We start from the raw sequence: 22,500 nt of genomic DNA, 5'->3' as shown, positions 1-22,500 counted from the left end.
TATAAATTATTATTAGGATCCATTATACCTAATTATTATTATATATTATATATATATATATATATTAGTTAATAAATAATGACATAAATTATTTTTATTTTTGACAAATTAAGTGTATATAAATTAATAATAAATAAAAATGAATAAATATCAACTATATATATATAATGTATGTATAATTTTGAATAGAAAGAGCGATTGGTCGGTGTTTTCTCTGTGACTCAGTGTGAGTTTGATTAGATTCCAGATTTGATTGTATGTTTTGTTGTGTTTCTGTTTCAGGTTATAGTTTAACTGCTTCTGTTCCATCTCAGTGTCCGTCCTAATCAATCGCTCCATCCATCCGTCTTTCTGCTCAATCATCCGTCCATCAATCACTCCGATCGATCGGGGCAGTGATCTGATGCTGGGATTCAATCTGAGACCAGAACACGCTTCTGACAGACAGACAGACTCTCATAATCACTTGATTTAATGTGATTTCATGTCATAAATCAGTGTTTTAATCCAGATTAGCTGCTGATCTTTCATATAATCGGAGTCGTTTGCATTACACAACCAATCATTACACAACTCAGTCTTATGAGCCGCATCTTCAGTGCACCACACAGAGAGGAAGGATTTGAGCAAACATATAGATGAACTCCTGTCCACTCTCTCACATCTCCTGATCTCTTCATTATGGCCGGTCACCATGGTTACGGTGTGTCCAGTCACCTTATCGATCTCAGACACACACTCTCACACACACTCCTGTAGGTCAGTCATCAGTAGTTTGACCTTATGAGTTAAACACTGAGAAAACATTAAAACTCATTCTGGTTTCAAAACATTAAAACATTCTGGTTTCAATGTTAGCATTTCCCACAATGCAACACTCTCAGAAAGACGGTCACTTTCTACTGTGACAAACTAGAAACAACAAGTTAATATGCTTTAGTGCTCACACACACACAAGTCTGACCTTTGCATTTAATCCCAATAATCCCGTTCTGAGAGTGTTGAACTCACTGCAACATCTTTAATCATTTAAAGCTTCCGGTCTGCGGTCGAGAGAGAGAGAGACCGAGAGAGAGAGAGAGAGAGAGAGGCCCTAAAGAAAGAAAACCTATATTAGTTTTACTGTAAGAGGCAAAGTCAAAAATGTCCCGTACCAGATGCAAGTTATCTTGTATCGATCTATTTTTTATACAATATGACTGATCTTTATGTATTATTGTATGCAGTACATTATTTACCCTATTGGCCAAACATTTTGAAAAAATCTTATAATCAGAACCTAAAATTGCTACAGGTCTCCAGTTCTTTAACAATGTCAGGTCACCCTTTTTAGGGAGAAGTGTAAGAACTGCCCGCTGACAACTCAGAGGAAGCACAGCTTCTTTGATACATTTTTTGATTACCTCACAATAATCAGCACCAATAACATTCCAAAAAAACTTGTAAAATTCAGCAGGTAATCCATCCAGTCCTGGGGTACGTCCTGAGGAAAGTCCCATAACAGCGTCAGTGATCTCTTCAAAAGTGATTTCAGTGTCTAAAGATTGTTTGTGTTCCAATGTTAAAACAGGAAGATCTTCCTGCTCTTCAGTTCTCTGTTCTGCACTTTCACTCTTTCGCTGATCGGTATCATTTACATCCCCTCGAGAAGTAGATGCACGTTGGTCTTTATGCGGACATGCAAAACGTTTATGACCCAAGACTCCGCATTCATAGCACTTTAGGTTCTCAGTGCTGGCGTAAACCATGTATGAATTCTCCCCGTGATTAACACGGAAAGAGACTTCTAACGTACGATCCGGTGAATTCAAAAACATAAAGACGTCTGAACGAGAGGACGTGTTTAAGCGCATTATTTTTACATCCAAGCGGAATCATTCTTACAGGGCTTGTGATCTTTCCAAACCTCTGCAGTTCTTTCGTGATGGTCTCGTTAGTTATAAACGGCGGAACGTTTGAAATGATGATCTTCGTTGCTGGAGCGGATATCGGGGTTATCGTAACAAACGCTTCCCTTACCCATATTCCATTCCGGCGTCTGAAAGACCGCGCAACCAGAACAAAAACCTTTTGTTTTTACTATTTATAAACTAATTAGTGAGGGGAAAAAGAAAAAATGGGAGAAAAAAATAAGTTTGAAAACAAAGTTTTCCACAATCGCTCTCACAGCCACGCTCCGCTCGCTCCACAAACGCCCACACATGCGCACGAGAGAGAGAGAGAGAGAGAGACAGAGAGAGAGAGAGAGAGAGAGAGAGAGAGGGGGAGAGAGACAGAGGGAGAGAGAGAGAGAGAGAGAGAGAGAGAGAGAGGGGAGAGAGACAGAGGGAGAGAGGAGAGAGAGAGAGAGAGAGGGGGAGAGAGAGAGAGAGAGCGAGGGGGAGAGAGACAGAGGGAGAGAGAGAGAGAGAGAGAGAGAGACAGAGGGAGAGAGAGAGAGAGAGGGGGAGAGGAGCACAGAGGGATGAGAGAGAGAGAGAGAGAGAGAGAGAGAGAGAGAGAGAGAGAGACAGAGGGAGAGAGAGAGATGTAGAGAGAGAGAGAGAGAGAGGGGGGGAGAGAGACAGAGGGAGAGAGAGAGAGAGAGAGAGAGAGGGAGAGAGAGAGAGAGAGCGAGGGGAGAGAGACAGAGGGAGAGAGAGAGAGAGAGAGAGAGAGACAGAGGGAGAGAGAGAGAGAGAGGGGGAGAGAGACAGAGGGAGAGAGAGAGAGAGAGAGAGAGAGAGAGACAGAGGGAGAGAGAGAGAGAGAGGAGAGGGGGAGAGAGGACAGAGGGAGAGAGAGAGAGAGAGAGAGAGAGGGGGAGAGAGACAGAGGGATGAGAGAGAGAGAGAGGGGGGGAGAGAGACAGAGGGAGAGGGAGAGAGAGAGAGAGATGAGAGGGGGAGAGAGACAGAGGGAGAGAGAGAGAGAGAGAGAGAGAGACAGAGGGAGAGAGAGAGAGAGAGGGGGAGAGAGACAGAGGGAGAGAGAGAGAGAGAGAGAGAGAGAGAGAGAGACAGAGGGAGAGAGAGAGAGAGGAGAGGGGAGATGAGAGAGAGAGAGAGAGGAGAGGGGGGAGAGAGACAGAGGGAGAGAGAGAGAGAGAGAGAGAGAGAGAGGGGGGGGAGAGAGACAGAGGGAGAGAGAGAGAGAGAGAGAGAGAGAGACAGAGAGAGAGAGAGAGATGAGAAGAGAGAGAGAGAGAGACAGAGGGAGAGAGAGAGAGAGAGAGAGAGAGAGAGAGAGGGGGAGAGAGACAGAGGGAGACAGAGAGAGAGAGAGAGAGAGAGAGAGAGAGAGAGAGACAGAGAGAGAGAGAGAGAGGGAGAGAGAGAGAGAGAGAGGGGGAGAGAGACAGAGGGAGAGAGAGAGAGAGAGAGAGGGAGAGAGACAGAGGGAGAGAGAGAGAGAGAGAGAGAGAGATAGGGGGAGAGAGAGACAGAGAGAGAGAGAGAGAGGGGGAGAGAGACAGAGGGGAGGAGAGAGTGGGGGGGGGGGGAGAGAGACAGAGGGAGAGAGAGAGAGAGAGAGGGGGGGGACAGAGGGAGAGAGAGAGAGAGAGAGAGAGAGAGAGAGAGAGAGACAGAGAGAGAGAGAGAGAGGGAGAGAGAGAGAGGGGGAGAGAGACAGAGGGAGAGAGAGAGAGGGAGAGAGAGAGAGAGAGGGGGGGGGAGAGAGACAGAGGGAGAGAGAGAGAGAGAGAGAGAGAGAGGGAGAGAGACAGAGGGAGAGAGAGAGAGAGAGGGGGGGGGAGACAGAGGGAGAGAGAGAGAGAGAGAGAGAGAGAGAGAGAGAGAGAGAGAGAGAGAGGGGGGGGGAGACAGAGGGAGAGAGAGAGAGAGAGAGAGAGAGAGAGAGAGAGAGAGCAACCCATAAACACCATCAATATCAGAACTTACAGTGAGGAACATAAAATTAGACCCTACAACATCTAGCTTTACTTTTCTGTCTTAAAAGTTAGTTGTAAATGATCAAACTCTGCTGTCCTCATGTCTTGTGTCTCTGATGGATAGTTTAGATGTTTTATCCAGTCAAAGCTCTTCTAGTGTAACTGTACAAGCGTCCAGCTTCAGCTCGACTCAGATCTTGTCTGATTGTGATCAAGTAAAGGTCAGAATAAGGTCAGTAATATCTCCAGATGAACTCTTCCTGGACTGAAGCAGCTCAGCTTTACTTGATTCCCCATCAATCATGTTTCAGAGTCTCAAATCTGATCCTCAGGATCTTTTGAGGAGCGTTTGTTTCAAAATGATCATCCTGTCATGATCTACTCCATCAAACCTGTGAGAACTTCTCTCTTCAGTGAATCACAAAAGAAGCAATTCTGAGTGTTTTATTGTCCTTTCAATTAAAGTCAATGGGGTTCAAATTAGTTTGGCTTTACTTTTTATCAACCAGAGTTGATAATGCTCAAAAATATTAAAAGTTATAGACATTATAGACAAGTGCTTTGAAAATTTTTCACCACACTGAATTTGTTTATTATTTGATATAAACATACATGAAATCAGTCCTGGAGCAATCTAAAAAGTTTTATAAGCTTTCTATTGAAAAACAGCGATCTGTCGTCGATGCTTGAGGCATAAATCTTTATAATGATATATAGTTTGTCAAGATTAAATTTGTCTCGTTTCATTTAATCTATTCGTAAACACTGACATGTGAAAACAAGGAGAGTTCAGTACGCCGTCGTCCAGGTGTGCGTTAACAGGTTTTAATGTTCCACTGGTTTATAATGACACAAGGGTTTCTACATGATGACAAAAAAACTAAGCTATAATAATGATTGTTTTTATTTTGTCAACTATTTATTTATTTTAGCATCTTGTGATAATTAATCACTGGCTCCTCAGTGTTTGTGAAGAGCAGAGGCTCCGGCGATTCGCTTCTTCATTGAGTTTCATGCACATGCGTGTGTTTAATGCAGCATAGGTACGAGACCTTGAGTTCTCTAACGCCGCTGCTCATTTGACTAAAGCACAATTACCCAGGAAAACTGAATAAATTATGCAAATCAGCCTTTAACTTCCTTCCTTGCAAAGTAGGAATTGCCCCGCTTTATAGGAAGAGACACCAGTGACGTAGACATGTGGGAGCGTGTTTAAACAAGGAGTTTTAGAAGTGCGTGGTTGACTCTTAACGTTTTTAAAGAATATCTCTTCGAATTTGAGACGTTAGTCTTTATGACCTTACAGATATACTTTATGAACCAAGTTCTTGTAACACTCCAAATAGAAAGGAAAATTTTAAATCGCATCATATGACTCCTTTAAATAATGCACATGCAATTTCTTAATCTATAAAAATATTTCATGATATATATGTAAAATGGCACATGGGCAGGTGTGCTGGTGAAATGCATAGCTGCAGCTCTACGATACTTATGCAAACTCCGTGATCGTGTTTAAACACAGAATAGCAGCGTGAGACAGTGAGCACGAGCCGCCTGGAGTGTTGAAACTCAGACAAGCACGATTACGTTAATGAAGCGCCGCTATCGTGCTGATGGACGCATGGCTCCACTCATCCATCTCAATAGCTCAGCGCCAGCCTGTGGAAATTAGCATGTGTCTTTATCAAAGCCATGAGTCTCTCTTTCACTCTCTATGACTGCCGTCCACGACACATGATTTATATCCATCTGCACAAAACAAACCGCACCAAATTACTCAGTCAACTGTTGCATATTAATTACACAGATCGCTCTGGCCTCTGATCTCTCAAAGAACATGCACCTGAGACAAGCAGCAATGGGATTGGCTGAGCGTGAAGCATGCTGGGACAAACACTTGGCCCTCATAAGTGCTGGTTTGGAGCACGTTTGACAGACTGTGGCACCCGCGGGACGCTGCTAACAAGCCCGGTGTTCTCAGGTGTTCTGGATCCAGACTGGAGCTTGTGTAAATCCAAGTTACCATGGGATGGAAATCCCAGCAGAATCAGAGAAACAAATAGAGACAAATGCTAAAGAATAATAATGCACATTTGATACAACTCATTGTCAGTTAGTCACAAATTATGAGATGCATTATTCATATGCTTGGCGAAAGAGATGTGTTTTTAATCTAGATTTAAACAGAGAGAGTGTGTCTGAACCCCGAACATTATCAGGAAGGCTATTCCAGAGTTTGGGAGCCAAATGTGAGAAAGCTCTACCTCCTTTAGTGGACTTTGCTATCCTAGGAACTACCAAAAGTCCAGCGTTTTGTGACCTTAGGGTGCGTGATGGGTTGTAGCGTGGTAGAAGGCTAGTTAGGTACGCAGGAGCTAAACCATTTAGGGCCTTATAGGTAAGTAATGATAATTTGTAACTGATACAGAACTTAATAGGTAGCCAGTGCAGAGACTGTAAAATTGGGGGAATATGATCATATTTTCTTGACCTGGTAAGGACTCTAGCTGCTGTATTTTGGACGACCTGTAGCTTGTTTATTGACGAAGCAGGACAACCACCTAGAAGTGCATTACAATAGTCCAGTCTAGAGGTCATGAATGCATGAACTAGCTTTTCTGCATCAGAAACAGATAACATGTTTCGTAGCTTGGCAATGTTTCTAAGATGGAAGAATCTGCTAGAAGTCTCAGAGATATCAGTTTACATGCATTCTAAATCATAAACATCTTAAAGAAAATCTTCTACACGTCTATTTGTCATCTGATAAAAAAACGTCCTGTAGATGTATTCAAAATTAGAAAACATTCTAAAAAATATGTCTTCCAGATGTGAATGTGAGGTCAAATATCTGTGATGGACGTGTGCTGTCAGGGCTTTGATCTCATGCAACTGTCCATTGAGAGCTAACACAATTCACAGTCTTCTTAACAATGACTGAGACATGAATTTACAGCATTATATGGTGAAATGTAGCCTACATTAGATCACAGACAATCATACAATTTTTTGCTTGAATTAATGCCTCATTAGAGCCATTAAAGCACTCCGGAGACGAATCCGCATCATCCTGACCTTCAACACAAACACAGTGAGCTGATGGAGTGTCTGAAGATGATTCTGATCCACATTTCCCTCCATTATTAATAGATGCTCAAGATTCACATCTCAGCATGAGACTGAACCAATGGAGCTCTAACACACACACACACACACACACACACACACACATACACTTCTCACACAAAACTACAGGCATTTTTTTTTTCTCAAAACACTTAACTCTGTAAGATTTATAAGCTTGTTTTCTCATGGGGACCTAAAAATGTCCCCACAAGGACAAAATGTACTGGTATTACTGTCCTTGAGGGGACATTTTATCTTCATAACATAGTGAACGCTAAACTCATTCTCTCTCTCTCTCTCTCTATCAGTCTCTCGTCTGTGGTTTAGTTTTGATCAGGGTCATTCTCATCCCGTGTGTTTGTCATATTTTCTCAGTATGAATGGTTTTTCTGATGGTCTCTCTGACCTCCGTGTGTGTTAGAACAGCAGCAGGATAATAACGTCCTGCTCGTCCTCATCAAACCACACAAAGCACTGGCATGTTGGTTTCAATCTGTGTCGGGTGGCTACTGCCGTCTCTGTAGTCGCGTTCAGTCACAGTTTCTCTGAGACAGAGTCTCTCCAATGCTTTCTCTCATAATCACTTTCTGTGAGATGAAGAACAGGATGAGTTTGTGTCTCTATCCAGCGAATCTGCACTCAGTGTGACGCCTGTGCAGCTCTGCAGCCTTTAACTGATCATCAGGAGAACCTCTGCTGCTTCAGCCTGAGCCTGGAGACACACAATTCACAATCCAGCCATTCATCCATCTATCCATCCATCCATCCATCATCCTCCCATCCGTCTGTCCGTCTGTCCGTCCATCCATTCATCCATCCATCCATCATCCTCCCATCCATCTGTCCGTCCATCCATCCATCCATCCATCCATCATCCTCCCATCCGTCTGTCCGTCCATCCATTCATCCATCCATCCATCATCCTCCCATCCATCTGTCCGTCCATCCATCCATCCATCATCCTCCCATCCGTCTGTCCGTCCATCCATTCATCCATCCATCCATCATCCTCCCATCCATCTGTCCGTCCATCCATCCATCCATCCATCATCCTCCCATCCGTCTGTCCGTCCATCCATTCATCCATCCATCCATCATCCTCCCATCCATCTGTCCGTCCATCCATCCATCCATCCATCATCCTCCCATCCGTCTGTCCGTCCATCCATTCATCCATCCATCATCCTCCCATCCATCTGTCCATCCATCCATCCATCCATCATCCTCCCATCCGTCTGTCCATCCATCCATTCATCCATCCATCCATCATCCTCCCATCCATCTGTCCGTCCATCCATCTATTCATCTATCCATCATCCATCTGTCCGTCCATCCATCCATCTATCCATCATCCATCCATCCATCATCCTCCCATCCATCTGTCTGTCCATCCATCCATCCATCCATCCATCATCCTCCCATCCGTCTGTCCGTCCATCTATTCATCCATCCATCTGTCCATCCATCTGTCCACATTGGCCATCTGTCCATCTTCCGTCCATCCATCCATCCTATATATATATCATTTATAGCTTGCAGTATGGCCTGGACTTGAAAATGTTCACACAGAGAAGCATGTACAGTACATGGTGGGACAGGATTGTCTCCATGAGGCACTGATGTGATGCTGAAAGTCTGTCTGTGTGACATAGATGAGACTTACTGTAGATGTGTTTTAGTAAAACAGTGAGACTCATATCTTCAGATGAAGTGTATGTGTGTGTGTGTGAGAAACATCAGATCCACACCCGTCCGTCTGTGTCATAGCACACGCAGAGCGAGTCGTTCTGTCAGACTATCAAATTAAAATCTGCCACCGAGGGAAGCCTGTCAGGTTTTTTTCTATTACATCTGCTTCAGTACGTCAAATAAAGGATGCTCTCCATCTCTCCTCACATCAGTGCTGCTCCGTCCCGTCCCATTTCTTCTGTCCTCTTTTTGTCTTTGTAAAAGTTTTTCCATCTCAGGACAGCATCCATGAAGATGAGCGATGGAGACGAGAAGCTGCAGATGTGTTTGAGATTCATCAGAGAGTCTTCTTCTGTGTGTGTGTGTGTGTGTGTGTGTGTGTGTGTGTGTCTCAAGAGCTCGTCTAAACCAGCATTTCTGTGCATCTTCTGGGCTGATTTTGATGGAAGTCTGCAACTCTGCTGAATTAATTTTACGTTAAATAGAGCTAAAGTCCTTGGCTGCACACTGAATGTGTTCTCCTTCTGATGTGTTCCATGTTCTTAAACTTGTTAGTCCATATGGTCAAAAGTTTAGAATAATTAAGATTATTTAGTGTAACTTCTGCTCACCAAGACTGCATCAAAAATACAGCAAAAATGGCAAAATATTATTAAAAGTTCAAACAGCTGTTTTCTTTGTAAATCTATTGTAAAATGTAATTTATTCCTGTGATGAAAACTGTATTTTAAAAATAACTAAAATAATAAAATAATATTTTATATTTTTTGCGAAAACATGATGAATAACAATTCAAATGTTTGGGTTAATTATTTATTTATTTATTTTAAAAGAAAGAAATTAATACTTTTATTCTGCAAAGACGCATTAAATTGAACAAAAGTGACAGTAAATACATTTATGAAGTGACAAAAGCTTTATATGTCAAATAAATGCTTTTCTTTTAAACTTTTAAAAGGATCTGTGTATCCTGAAAAATAAAATGTATCACAGTTTCCACAAAAATATCGTTCAGCTGTTTTCAACATTGATAATAATTAGAAATGTTTCTTGAGCAGTAAATCATCATATTAGAATGATTCCTGAAGATCATGTGACACTGAAGATTGGAGTAATGATGACATAATAACTTAAAGCAGATTGCCCTTGTTTTGTGTGAACCCTTGGTATTTCTAACTGACTCAATCCTAATCATCTGAGTGGTCTGTTAAGCCTATATTCAGTGAACATATCTGAAATATATTTCGGTTCTAGGTCTTTAAGTGACTTATATACAAGTGAAAGTACTTGAAAATCAATCCTAAATGTAACTGGAAGCCAGTGTAAGGACCTGAGGACTGGTGTGATACGCTCAGATGTTCTGGTTCTAGTCAGAATCCTGGCAGCAGCGTTCTGGATGAGCTGCAGCTGTCTAATGACATGACTACTGAAACTAAGGTCTGTCTCCAGAATCACACCTGGTTCCTGACTTGATTTTTAGTTGTTTGACCCCTAGAGTCAAGGTATGCATTCACCTTGAACACTTCATCTTTGTTTCCAAATGCAATGACTCAGTTTTTTCCTTGTTTAACTGAAGAAAGTTCTGGCACATCCAACTATAAATTTCATCAATGCATTGGCAGAGGGAGTCAATGGGGCTGTAGTCATTTGGAGATAAGGCTAGGTAAATTTGGGTATCATCAGCATAACTGTGATGGGCAATTTGGTTCTTTCTCATTATTTGACTTAGTGGAAGCATATACAAGCTAAACATGAGCAGTGCAAGAATTGAGCCTTGTGGGACTCCGCATGTCATGGACGTACACTTAGACTTATGCTTTCCTAAACTCAAATAATAGCTCTCCCTTCTAAGTATGACCTGAACCATTTGAGTACCATCCCAGAAAGCCCGACCCAGTTTTCCAGTCTCTCTAGTAGTATGTTATGATCAACAGTGTCAAACGCAGCACTGAGATCTAGCAATACCAGCACCGATATTTTGCCAGAGTCACAATTTAAGCGAATATCATTTATTATCTTAATGAGTGCTGTCTCTGTGCTGTGATGCAATCGGAAACCAGATTGAAAATTTTAAGTATTTGTTCAGCTGATTTACAAACTACATTTTCAAGTTATTGGTGTATAGTTGCTCAATATGGGGTTGTCAAGATTTCAGAGAGTTTGGAAAAGTCCCAGAAAAAAGTGAAGCATTCACCACTTCTAAGAGATCTGCTTCTAAACTGTTTAGCACCCCTTTAAAAAAAAAAAAATGTATATATATATATATATATATATATAGAGGGAAGGTGTCCAGGAGGCATCCAGAATGCCCGAGCCACCTCAGCTGGCTCCTCTCGATATGGTGGAGCAGCGGCTCTACTCTGAGATCCTCCCGAGTGGCAGAGCTCCTCACCGTATCTCTAAGGGAGCGCTCAGCCACCCTGCGGAGAAAGCTCATTTTGGCCGCCTGTATCCAGGATCTTGTCCTTTCGGTTATGACCCCCAGCTCATGACCATAGGTGAGAGTAGGAACGTAGATTGACCGGTAAATCGAGAGCTTCGCCTTGCAGCTCAGCTCCTTCTTCACCACGACAGACCGGTACATTGACCGCATCACTGCAGAAGCTGCACCTATCCGCCTGTCAATCTCCCGCTCCATCCTTCCCTATTTCGTAAACAAGACCCCAAGATACTTGAACTCCTCCACTTGAGGCAGGAGCTCTCCTCCAACCTGAAGGGGACATGCCACCTTTTTCCGGCCGAGAACCATGGCCTCGGACTTGGAGGTGCTGATTCTTATCCCAGCCATTTCACACTCGGCTGCAAACCGTCCCAGTGCATGCTGAAGGTCCTGGCCCGATGAAGCCAACATGACAACATCATCTGCAAAAAGCAGAGACGAAACCGGACACCCTCTGGCCCCTGGCTGCGCCTAGAAATCCTGTCCATAAAAATAATGAACAGGACCGGTGATAAAGGGCAGCCCTGCCAGAGTCCAACATGCACCGGGAACAAGTCTGACTTACAGCTGTCAATGCGAACCAAGCTCCTGCTCCGGTCATACAGGGATCGGACAGCCCTTAACAGAGGGCCCTGTACCCCATACTCCCGGAGCACCCCCCACAAGAGGCCTCGGGGGACACGGTCAAATGCCTTCTCCATATCCACAAAACAAATGTGTACTGGTTGGGCAAACTCCCATGAACCCTCCAGCACCCTGGTGAGGGTATAAAGCTGGTCCAGCGTTCCACGACCGGGACGAAAACCGCATTGTTCCTCCTGAATCCAAGGTTCGACTATCAGCCGAATTCTCCTCTCCAGTACCCTGGCATAGACTTTCCCAGAAAGGCTGAGGAGTGTGATTCCTCTGTAGTTGGAACACATCCTCCGGTCCCCTTTCTTGAAAAGAGGGACCACCACCCCGGTCTGCCATTCCAGAAGCACTGTCCCCGACCTTCACGCGATGCTGCAGAGACGTGTCAGCCAAGACAGCCCCACAACATCCAGGGACTTGAGGTACTCAGGGCGGATCTCATCCACCCCTGGTGCCTTGCCACCAAGAAGCTTCTTAACTACCTCAGTGACTTCAGTTTGGGTTATGGACAAGTCCATCTCTGAGCCCTCAGCCTCTGCTTCCTCCACAGAAGGCATGTCGGTGGGGTTGAGGAGATCCTCAAAGTATTCTTTCCACCGTCCAACGATATCCCCAGTTGAGGTCAACAGTTGCCCACCTCTTCTGTAAACAGTGTTGGCAGGGCACTGCTTCCCCTTCCTGAGGCGCCGTATGGTTTGCCAGAATCTCTTCAAGGCCAACCGATAGTCTTTCTCCATGGCCTCACCAAACTCCTACTAGACCCGAGTTTTTGCCTCCACAACCACCCGAGCTGCAGCCCACTTGGCCTGCCGGTACCCATCAGCTGCCTCAGGAGTCCTGCAAGCCAGCCAGGCCTGGTAAGACTCCTTCTTTAGCTTGACGGCATCCCTTACTTCCGGTGTCCACCACCGGGTTCGGGGATTGCCACCTCGACAGGCACCAGAGACCTTATGGCCACAGCTCCGAGTGGCCGCATTGACAATGGAGGTGGAGAACATGGTCCACTCGGACTCAATGTCTCCAGCCTCCTTCGGAATCTGGTCAAAGCTCTGCCGGAGGAGGGAATTGAAAATCTCTCTGACAGGGGGCTCAGCCAAACGTTCCCAACAGACCCTCACAATATGTTTGGGTTCACCAGGTCTGTCCATTCCTCCCAATCACACCCCTCCAGTTATCACTGTCGCTGCCCACGTGAGCGTTGAAGTCCCCCAGTAGAACGATGGAGTGCCCGGTTGGAACACTTTCCAGCACCCCTCCCAGAGACCCCAGGAAGGCCAGGTACTCTACACTGCCATTTGGCCCGTAAGCACAAATGACAGTGAGAGACCTATCCCCGACCCGCAGGCGCAGGAAAGCGACCCTTTTATTCACCACGTCCCTAAGGCCAGTTTCCGTGTCCAGTGATCAGGTCGTCGGGGCCCCTGCCCCCTTATGATTCCTCCCGCAGATGGTGGATCCACGGGAGGTCAGCCCCACGTTGCTTTTTCGGGCTAAGCCCGGCCGAGCCCCATGAGGGGAGGCCCGGCCACCAGGTGCGACAGGGCGACGTCACGTTCCTTGATTTTATATTTTCATAAAGGGCTTTTGGACCACTATTAGTCTGACCCATCACCTAGGACCTGTTTGCTTTGGGAGACCCTACCGAGGGCATATAGCCCCGGACAACATAGCTCCTAGGATCAATATATATATAAGATAAGATAGCAGGTTGACGATTTAAGGTGCTGTTCTATTTCCTACAAAATTTTGTTATCAGTTTCTTCAAAAGCAGCCATGGTATCTTCTATTTGATATTGTGGTTGAAACTCTCTGACCTCTGCATAATTTGGGGATGCTAATTCCTGATATTATTGATCTTCTCAGAAAAGAAGGAAGCAGACTCATTGCATTTGCTGTCTGAGAGCATTTCACTCAGTCTCTCAACAGTAGCAAAAAGAGTAAAAGTGTTGTTTAAGTTACTGTTTATAAGGCTATGCTAAATTGAATTTCATGTTTCGTCTTCCACCACATCCGCTCGGCTTTTCTGCATTGTCTTTTCATACTCTGAACTACTGTTGATTTTCTCCAAAGTGATTTCTGTCTGCCAGTCTTCTTGCTGACTTTCACAGGAGCAATGCTATCAATAACATTCTTAACTTTTGAGGGAAAGGAATCAAGGAGAAGATCAACAGAGTCTGCAGAAATGCTTGGTGTTAAAGATATAGCCTCCATAAATAGTACACTTGTGTTCTCGTTAATGCATCTCCGTCTGACAGAGACAGATCTAGATTTAGTGGTAGCAGAGATCAATATATCAAAGAAAATACAGAAGTGATCCGAAAGTTCCGATATGATTAGATCTAGAGTGTGTCCAACTTTGTGTGTGGGTCCATGCACATGCTGAATCAGGTAAAAAGTGTTTAGAACCGTTATCATTTTTTTGTAGTTTTGTTTTCTGCATTATCTATGTGAATATTAAAATCCCCTGCAATAACAAAACAGTCAAACTCTGAGGAAATCATTGATAACATTTCTGTGACCTATTATTGCCGGCCCGAGATTCGAACCCACAACCTTAGGGTTGGGAGTCAAACTCTCTAACCACTAGGCCACAACTTCCCCCAAATAATGATAAACAGAATGCGTGCAGCACCTTTTAACACAGTCCCTAGATATTCAAAAGACAAATACTGACCAAATGACGCTTGCTTGCATTGATAGACATCTTTAAATAGACCAGCTACACCTCCACCTCTGCAAACAATTTACAAAGACTCCTAACACCTCTCAGGGTGCTGATTCTTGGAGCTGTTCTGATGCGTCACAGTCTGTCTGTGATGAGCTCTGTGGGCAGGACACAGCTGGGATGGTGTCCATGAGGAGTGCTTGTTGTGGCTGCGCAGTGTTATCTGTGTCCTTGTGGGATGTGTCAATCACATGATGACTCGGAAGCTGATATGAAGTCCTCTCGTCAGTCACACTCTGTCCTGGTATGTGTGTGCCATTCAGGTTGAGGAGTTTTACACACTCACCAGCTCACCATGTAAGCTGCTGGCAGTGGGAGGCAAAGTCTTCTTTTTTGTGGTATTATTCCAGTTCCAATGATTTTTTTGAACTTCCAACCTTCTAACCATGATATAATTATAGCAACATAAAACACCTACAAATAAGCTTGAGTTAACCATTTATATACAAATCACACAAACTAAAGTAGATTGCAGAAACATAAAAACATATCTTCTGCTTTACCACACTACTTTAATTCAAAATCAAATTCAAAGTCACTGTAATACACATGTAAACGTGCACTGCACTTTTTAAACACTGTCTGTTATCCTGAGACCAGTGGTTCTCAAACATTTTTGGTTGCACCAAATAATTTCACTAATCATTATGAAAAATTAATACTTTTTTTATAAAAAAAAAAACCCACAGGGAAAAGACACCTGCATCACTTGAAACATAAAAAAGCATAGAGTGAATAACTGTTATTATTATTAAAGGTGACAAAGTTGACATTGCCACCAGTGACATTAAACACTGTGTCTACACCGGACACAAGCCATTATAATCAGTGATGCTGTCTACACTGGACGCGGCGCAACAAAACTGACATTAAACTGATGCCTTGTTCTGTTTATGACGTACTGACACCAAGTTAAATGATTTGCAATGGTCGATTTCTGGTGTCCAGTGTACAGTAGAGCTGTTGCGGTGTGATGCTACAACTGTAGTGTCCAGTATTGACACAGTGAGTGAAGCTGAGAGCAAGATATGTCTCGTCATATTTTCTGCATTTAGCTTTTGAATGACCAGCATCTGCCTGCTTCTGTGTGACTTCATCTGTGGCTTTTCTCTTCCCTTTCACACACCGATTCATCTCCCATCCTAAGTTACGTCCTTTAGCTATTTACTGTTTTATTTTCTTTTTCAGCTGATGGCCTGTGCGTATATTTATAGATTATTATATATATTATTGAATCTCTCTCTCTCTCTGTCTCCCTCTCTCTCTCTCTCCCTCTCTCTCTCTCTCTTTCTCTCTCTCTCTCTCTCTCTCTCCCTCTCTCTCTGTCTCTCTCTCTCGCTCTGTCTCTCTCTCTCTCTCTCTCTCTCTCTCTCCCTCCCTCTCTCTGTCTCTCTCTCTCTCTCTCTCTCCCTCCCTCTCTCTGTCTCTCTCCCTCTCTCTCTGTCTCTCTCCCTCTCCCTCTGTCTCTCTTTCTCTCTCTCTCTCTCTCTCAGGCTCGGACGACCGGCGGCCTTTTGTGGAGCTGCGGTTCGTGCTGGAGCCTCAGGACTCGGTGACGGTTCGGGGGGGTGTGCTGCAGCTGGACTGTGAGGCGCGCTCGGATCAGGGCGTTCCGGTCATCTCCTGGAAGAAGGACGGTGTTCTGCTGAGCGCGGTGGTGGACGAGCGCAGACGGTTGCTGTCCAATGGGTCGCTCCTGGTGCAGAACGTGCTGCACTCGCGTCACCACCGGCCGGACGAGGGCTCGTATCAGTGCCTGGCCACGCTGGAGGGCCTCGGAGCCATCGTCAGCCGCACCGCTAAAGTCACCGTCGCCGGTAAGAGCAGTCCCAGTCCATCCTGACTGACTGATTCTCCAGCACAGGAGAGAGTTTGATATGTGGATTCATAGTGACTTGATGATTATAGAGGAATCAGGGGCTCATTGTCGTTGTGTGAGCTTTATCTGTGACTTCTGCTACCATACCTGTCAGAAACATTTTACCGTAAAAACAGCATAATATCAATGCAGTTAAAATAGCAGTGTCACATGATCTCTATAGGGTTCAGGAAAGGGGAGTAGGGGGGCAGACAGACGTTTAAAAAGTGGTTACTGTTGGGGGTGAACCACTCTCTGATTTGGTTCGTGGAAGCATACATTGTCCCAAATGATCACATAAATGTGATGTGCGGGCCCAGGATGGTGTTGTTGGTGGTCCAGGAGGATGTCTTTTAGCTCCTCTAGGAAGGTGAGGAGACGTTGGGTGTTGTAAGACCCAAGGACAGCATGCTGGTGGACAAGCCCCTCCAAACCCATGGCCGCACAAAGAGTAATATTAACCCCCCCACCCCCGTTGGCCAGGAACCTCAGTGATGGCTCTTTGGCCAATGATGTTACGGCCTCTTTGCCTTTGTTTCTGCAGGTTGAAGCCAGCCTCATCCAGGAAGAGGTACTCATGAGTGTTCAGAACAACAGTCAATCAGGTAGCACAGTATTGTCCAGAAGTAATGTAGGTCACTGAGCAACACAGTATGTCCACTAGCTGTACAGTGAACATGGATGTATACTTACTTGCACATACTCGTAACGTAGGTCTTTGTGTCGCGCAGAGTAGTATTTTTAATCAATTAAAGGCAGCATTGGTAAGCAGAAGAGGCTTCATTAAAGATATTTTGAAATCATCATGTTTCCAAACATTATTTTACTGAAGATTTTCATATAAAGTTACAACAATAAACAAAATTGCACTAACAAAAAAGTCCCAAAAAAGTCAAGTTGTGGACTTGCAGTATACTAAAGAAGATTAAGCACTGAAGATTGAAGACTGAAATGTTTGCTTCAAACATTTTATATATTCATGGCATGCATATGGCAGATGCTTTTATCCAAAGCGACTTACACTGAATTTAAAGTGCACATTTACATTTTCATCAGTTCATGCATTTCCTAGGAATCGACCCCATGACCTTTGTGTTGCAAGCGCCTGCTTCACTCTTTAGCTCCAGGAAAAATAGAGAAATAACTAGAAGAATAACAAAGAGCAGTAAACAGTCATTTATTTGCACTTCAAACCAGTGTTTTATGTTAAATAATATGAAAACAAATAGCAGTTTGCATAAAGCATAACAGACTGTGAAGTAAAATAATTGCAATCGAATATTGGGAGCATTCAGTCATTTTGCGCCCCTGCTTATGTCACCTATGCCTCGGGCCGGCCCTGGATCTACTGAAGGCTAAACTGTCTTCTCACAAGAGTATTTTGAGTCATGCCCAGTTGGGGCACGTTTTATTTGATGTTTTGTTGTGCAAGCTGTGTTTGCTGTCCTCATGATGATGAACAAACACAGACGAGTCATTAAACCTGCTGTTCAAGCGCTGCTGCTAATTACATTAACACACTTCATCACTTGACTTTTAATATGGACACACACAGAGATGTTAGATATTCACACGTGCTTCATTACCATAGCATTAACCTCGTGCAGCAGGTCCTTGCTGTAATACATTGCCTGTCGTTCGGTTGACCTGGAGTGTGAGAATACATGTATTACATCAGAGCACCACACAATACTTTCACGCACTTAAATGGACAAATATGCACAAAAATATGTCAAAATGTGCATATTGGTGAGTTTTTACATAGTCAGTTTTGTCTAAAGTGAAGATAAACAGTTGGGAAAGTAATCAAATGCTTGTCCATGTATAAGGCTAAATCTGTGCATTTGGTCTTAAAGTGACAGCAGACTAATACCTGCTGCCTCTGTCATTTAGTTAATCACTTTTTGGGGTTAAAAATTTTTGGGTTTTATGAATGTGTCGACAAGGGCCCCTGATAATGGTTTGCTTTGGGCCCCTAGAAGTCTAAGACCAGCTCTGAGTAAAGCCCTGGGCAGAAAATCCATTTAAGAGAAAAGCACTGATTGGTGGATTTATTCTCTTAACATCTGGCAACCGCAACTAAATACTAACACATGTTAACCAGTGCTGGGTGGATTACTTACAAATTGTTGTCTGTTACTGGTTTAAAGTTGTAGTCAGTTATGTAATCTAGATTACTTTTTCTAGGTAAAGTATTAAAGACTACTTTTACTACTAGGATCAACATCATGAAATGCATTAAAATCTAATTTATCCAGGGTTTCCCAAACTGGAGTAAATGAAAGAACTGCAGGGGTTTATGAGTTGATGAAAAGCCAATAATTAATTCATCAATAAATAAATAAATACATTTTTAAATTAAAATGAACTAATAATTTAAAAAATAAAAACAAAATAACTAGAACACACCCACATTTTATGTATTTATTTATTTAATGTCAGTGTGACCATTAACCAAAATCAATTAACTATGCATAATTTACTCCGTTGTGTGAAGAGTTTGTAGTCATGCAATCCATAAAAATCAAAAACATTATGGCACAGACAGGGCTTAGACTAAGCCAGGATTAGACCATAGATCAATTAGGACATTTAAGTAATTTTTATAAACATGCTTAGAAAAAAACATTACCGATGTGCATCTTAAAACTAAAAAGGCACTGATATATTTTTAAGATCAGTCAGTGCAAGTTTATTTCAGTGGAAAAAGCTCAGACTTACATTTTAGTCTAGGACTAGTCTTAAACCCTGTCTGTGAAACCAGGGGATTATGATCTGATTACAAGTAATAAAGTCGTGTTACGTGTTCCAGATTACATTTAATTTGATATTACACACCTCTAAAGATCAAACAAATGCTGACTTTTTAGGATAAATAACCAGTGCGTGATAATGTTTAATAAATCAGGGGAAGCAGATATCATGATCACGATTAAAATATCTGAATCAACACTGAGCTGACTTGATCTGAATAATGACACTTTAGTTTGCTGTACAGCTGATACTGAACTGATTAATAGTTGAGTTTCCTTCATTTTCAGTTTATTAATCTGAAGCTGTTTTGACCCAGTCTGTACAGTATAAAGCACTATAGTAATAAACATGACTTGACCCGTCGGTGGGCGTGTTTATAGCAGGTCATTAACTGAGCGTCTCACTGAGTCTCTGCTTTAGCGTCGATGGTTGTTTAATGGGTCAATGATGTTTGGGGTTCGCCTCCCTCCCGGTGAACACACAGACTGATGCTGAGAAGCGCTTCAGACGAAACAAAAGCTGATTCAGCAGCTGGAGCTCAGTAACCTTCACAGGGACATTAAACACTCTCATTTCCACTCGTTCAGCTTTCCGGCCTGTTTCATTCGTGTGCTGCGTGGTCATTCATAAATGAGCAGGACTCGTTGATTGAGATGTTTAAATGGTAGGAGAGAAAGACAATTTACAGCACATTAATGGAAGTGATCTGCGGATGGAGCTCTGGTTTCTCTCTCTCTCTTTCTCTCTCTCTCGCTCTATTTATATGTGGAGAACTGCACATCTTATCAACGATATTATTCTTATGGTCACTTTTAGGAGGACAGAACGGACAGTGTTCATGAAAGCATTTGTGTTGGGTTCACACAGAGGCCTGTTATCATGTGCAGTTTGCACTGGTACATAAAAACTGAAATCCATTAAACATGGTTAAAGGTTTTGAGTGGCGTAAATATATTTAGTAATACATTACAATATAAATTATTATTATTATTATTATTTTTGGGGTTTTTTTTGTAGGTGTGAAATTACATTATATGAACTATTACTTATTGGAAGCGATGCAGTGATCCTCATGATAACAGCAAGGTTTGGTCAGAAACATCAGCTGTTGGTCCGCTCTCATTCTCTCAGGACTCATGAGTGTGTGCTTCTGCTGTGAACGGATAAAGTGCAGTGGATTGTGGGATGTTAGAGCTAAGTGACATCAGTAACCTTTCAGATGCTCACAGACGGATGGAAGCATGTGAAGAGCCGCCGCTGCTTTAGTCCTCAGAAGGAGCAGCCGTGTTTGACTCTCTTTGTAAATGTCAGGATGTGAGGCATTGAACTCGAAGCTGTGTGAGTCGGTGAAGAGCGCGCTCATTCAGACTGAAGAATATCAGCCTCTTTGTCAGGGTTTAAGGCTTCCAACACTGACAAACAAACCCTCTGAGATCACGTCATTTCAAACTCACATATATCTTAATTGGTTTTAATTCATCTTTTTGAAGTGTTTTCCAGTTAAAATGTCTAAAAAGTCTTTAAAAAAAAAGTTCAGTTCTTTTGAGAAGCTTTACTGCATGAGATCCATTGATGCAAGTGAAAATATTGGCAAAGAATGACTTTTCAATTTACTTATACTTTTGGATTTGGTTTGTCATTTAAAATGTCCAAACATTCCTGGAACAAGATAAATGTAGTTGAGAAGCATCTCGGCGTCAGATATTAAGTCTGGTTTTCTTTAATAAGACCATATTTAATCTTAATGCACTAGAAGCTTTTCTCACTTTTATTATTTTCACAAGTGAAAATATCTGCAAAACTTGACTTCTTAACTAGTTGCAATGATTCTTGTGGAGTTTTCCAGTTAAAAATATCTTAAAATTCTTGATTCTTCGGTATTGTGGAGAAGCATCATTGCATGAGATATTAAAACTTGTTTTTATCAGTTGTGACTTTAATATGACTGTATTTTATCTTATTGCTCCGGCAGACTTATCACTTGTTTTAAGTGTAAAGCTCAAGTTAAAAATGAGTGAAAAATGACTGATATCTTCACTGCATGAGATATCAGATTTTTATTGAGCGTGTCTTTAATATAACAACAGTTTGGCTTATTGCACTGGAAGACATTTGAGAAAGCATATGCAAAAAAATAACTGCATTGATTTCCAGGTGTAATGTCTAAAAGTTCTAGAAAAATTCAAGACACTTTCACTTGAGAGACAACACTGCGTCAGATCAAAGTGACTTACTTTGGTGTCCCACGCTCTGTATTTGTGCTCTGCATTCCACCCATCCTAGTGTGTACACACTACACACACACACACACACCATGAACACACACCCGAAGAAGTGGACAATGAAAAGAAATATTGTGTTTCTTAAAAAACTGACCACAGAGGAAACATTTACAATAAGAATTAAGTCGGAGCAAGAATAGAGCCTTGTGGGACACCACAAGTAAAAGGAGCTGTGCCGGCACAGTACAGTTCAGAAAGCTCTGCAGTTGGTGAAAAACTAGTCTTAGAAACTGGTTAGAAACTGGCCTAAGATTTGTCAGAATTGTAGGCTCTAAATTTAGCTTTTTAAGAAGTTGATGATTAATGGCATGCCTTGCGTCATCTATTACCGTCACAGTTTCAAGACAATTGATCATAATCATTTGAACATTAGATTCAATCACCTCGAAAATGTCTTAAAAAATAATAAAATAAGGAAAAGAACATCAAGGGCAGATCCAGAAGGTTTAGGCTGACTCAGAATGCTAGAGCAAATAGGAACAAAGAAACACACAAAGAAATTTGTCACACATAGTCAGGGAAAAGTCTTGTAGGGTGATAGTGATGTGGAATATGATATGTGGAATATGATTTCCTAGCAGAAGCACACCAGTTCAGTGAAGAACTGACTCTTTTCAGGGCTTTATTTATTTCACACTTCGCACTGTGATGAAGATGGCCCAAAACAAAGCCTAATGCTGCGGCACGATCTGCTGATGGTTTAGTCTTTTGAGTAAAGCCTCACATTTTCATTGATACTAGCTATGAGCAGATCCCGGACTGAGTGTAATCCAGATTCATGCAGTCATTGTCTGAGCTTGCTTGCTTGCTTGCTTATTTTTTATTAAACCAAATGCATGGACATTTTTTGATATGCAATTCGAATGCATAAATCTTTAATTTAAGCCTAAACATATTTTGCACATGTATTTCTTCGCGGGTAAATTACACTCTGTATTCACTCACAATCATAATCATAATCACAGTCAGTTTCAACACTTGAATTGTGCATCTTATGATGGATTATATAATTTATTAAATAATAATATATATTAGTACAAATCTAATAATAATATTAAAACATTATTATTTCTGTATTTGATTAAAATAATATATTAAATATAAATTATAAATATTTAT

The 22,500-nt window shown here is 42.4% G+C and overlaps 1 protein-coding gene across 3 annotated transcripts in view; it reads left to right on the top strand.

The window, feature by feature from the left end:
• LOC132140115 (netrin receptor DCC-like) overlaps positions 1 to 22,500 on the top strand; it is a 181,135-nt gene that overhangs the window by 43,704 nt on the left and 114,931 nt on the right. For all 3 annotated transcript variants that reach the window (XM_059548952.1, XM_059548951.1, XM_059548950.1), the window contains exon 2: positions 15,981 to 16,304. In XM_059548952.1, coding sequence (XP_059404935.1) covers positions 15,981 to 16,304 — 324 coding nt within the window. The remainder of the gene's footprint in view (positions 1 to 15,980; positions 16,305 to 22,500) is intronic.

This window comes from Carassius carassius, chromosome 4 (genome assembly GCF_963082965.1).
Source record: "Carassius carassius chromosome 4, fCarCar2.1, whole genome shotgun sequence".
NCBI lineage: Eukaryota > Metazoa > Chordata > Actinopteri > Cypriniformes > Cyprinidae > Carassius > Carassius carassius.
This window is presented reverse-complemented; position numbering and strand designations above follow the sequence as displayed.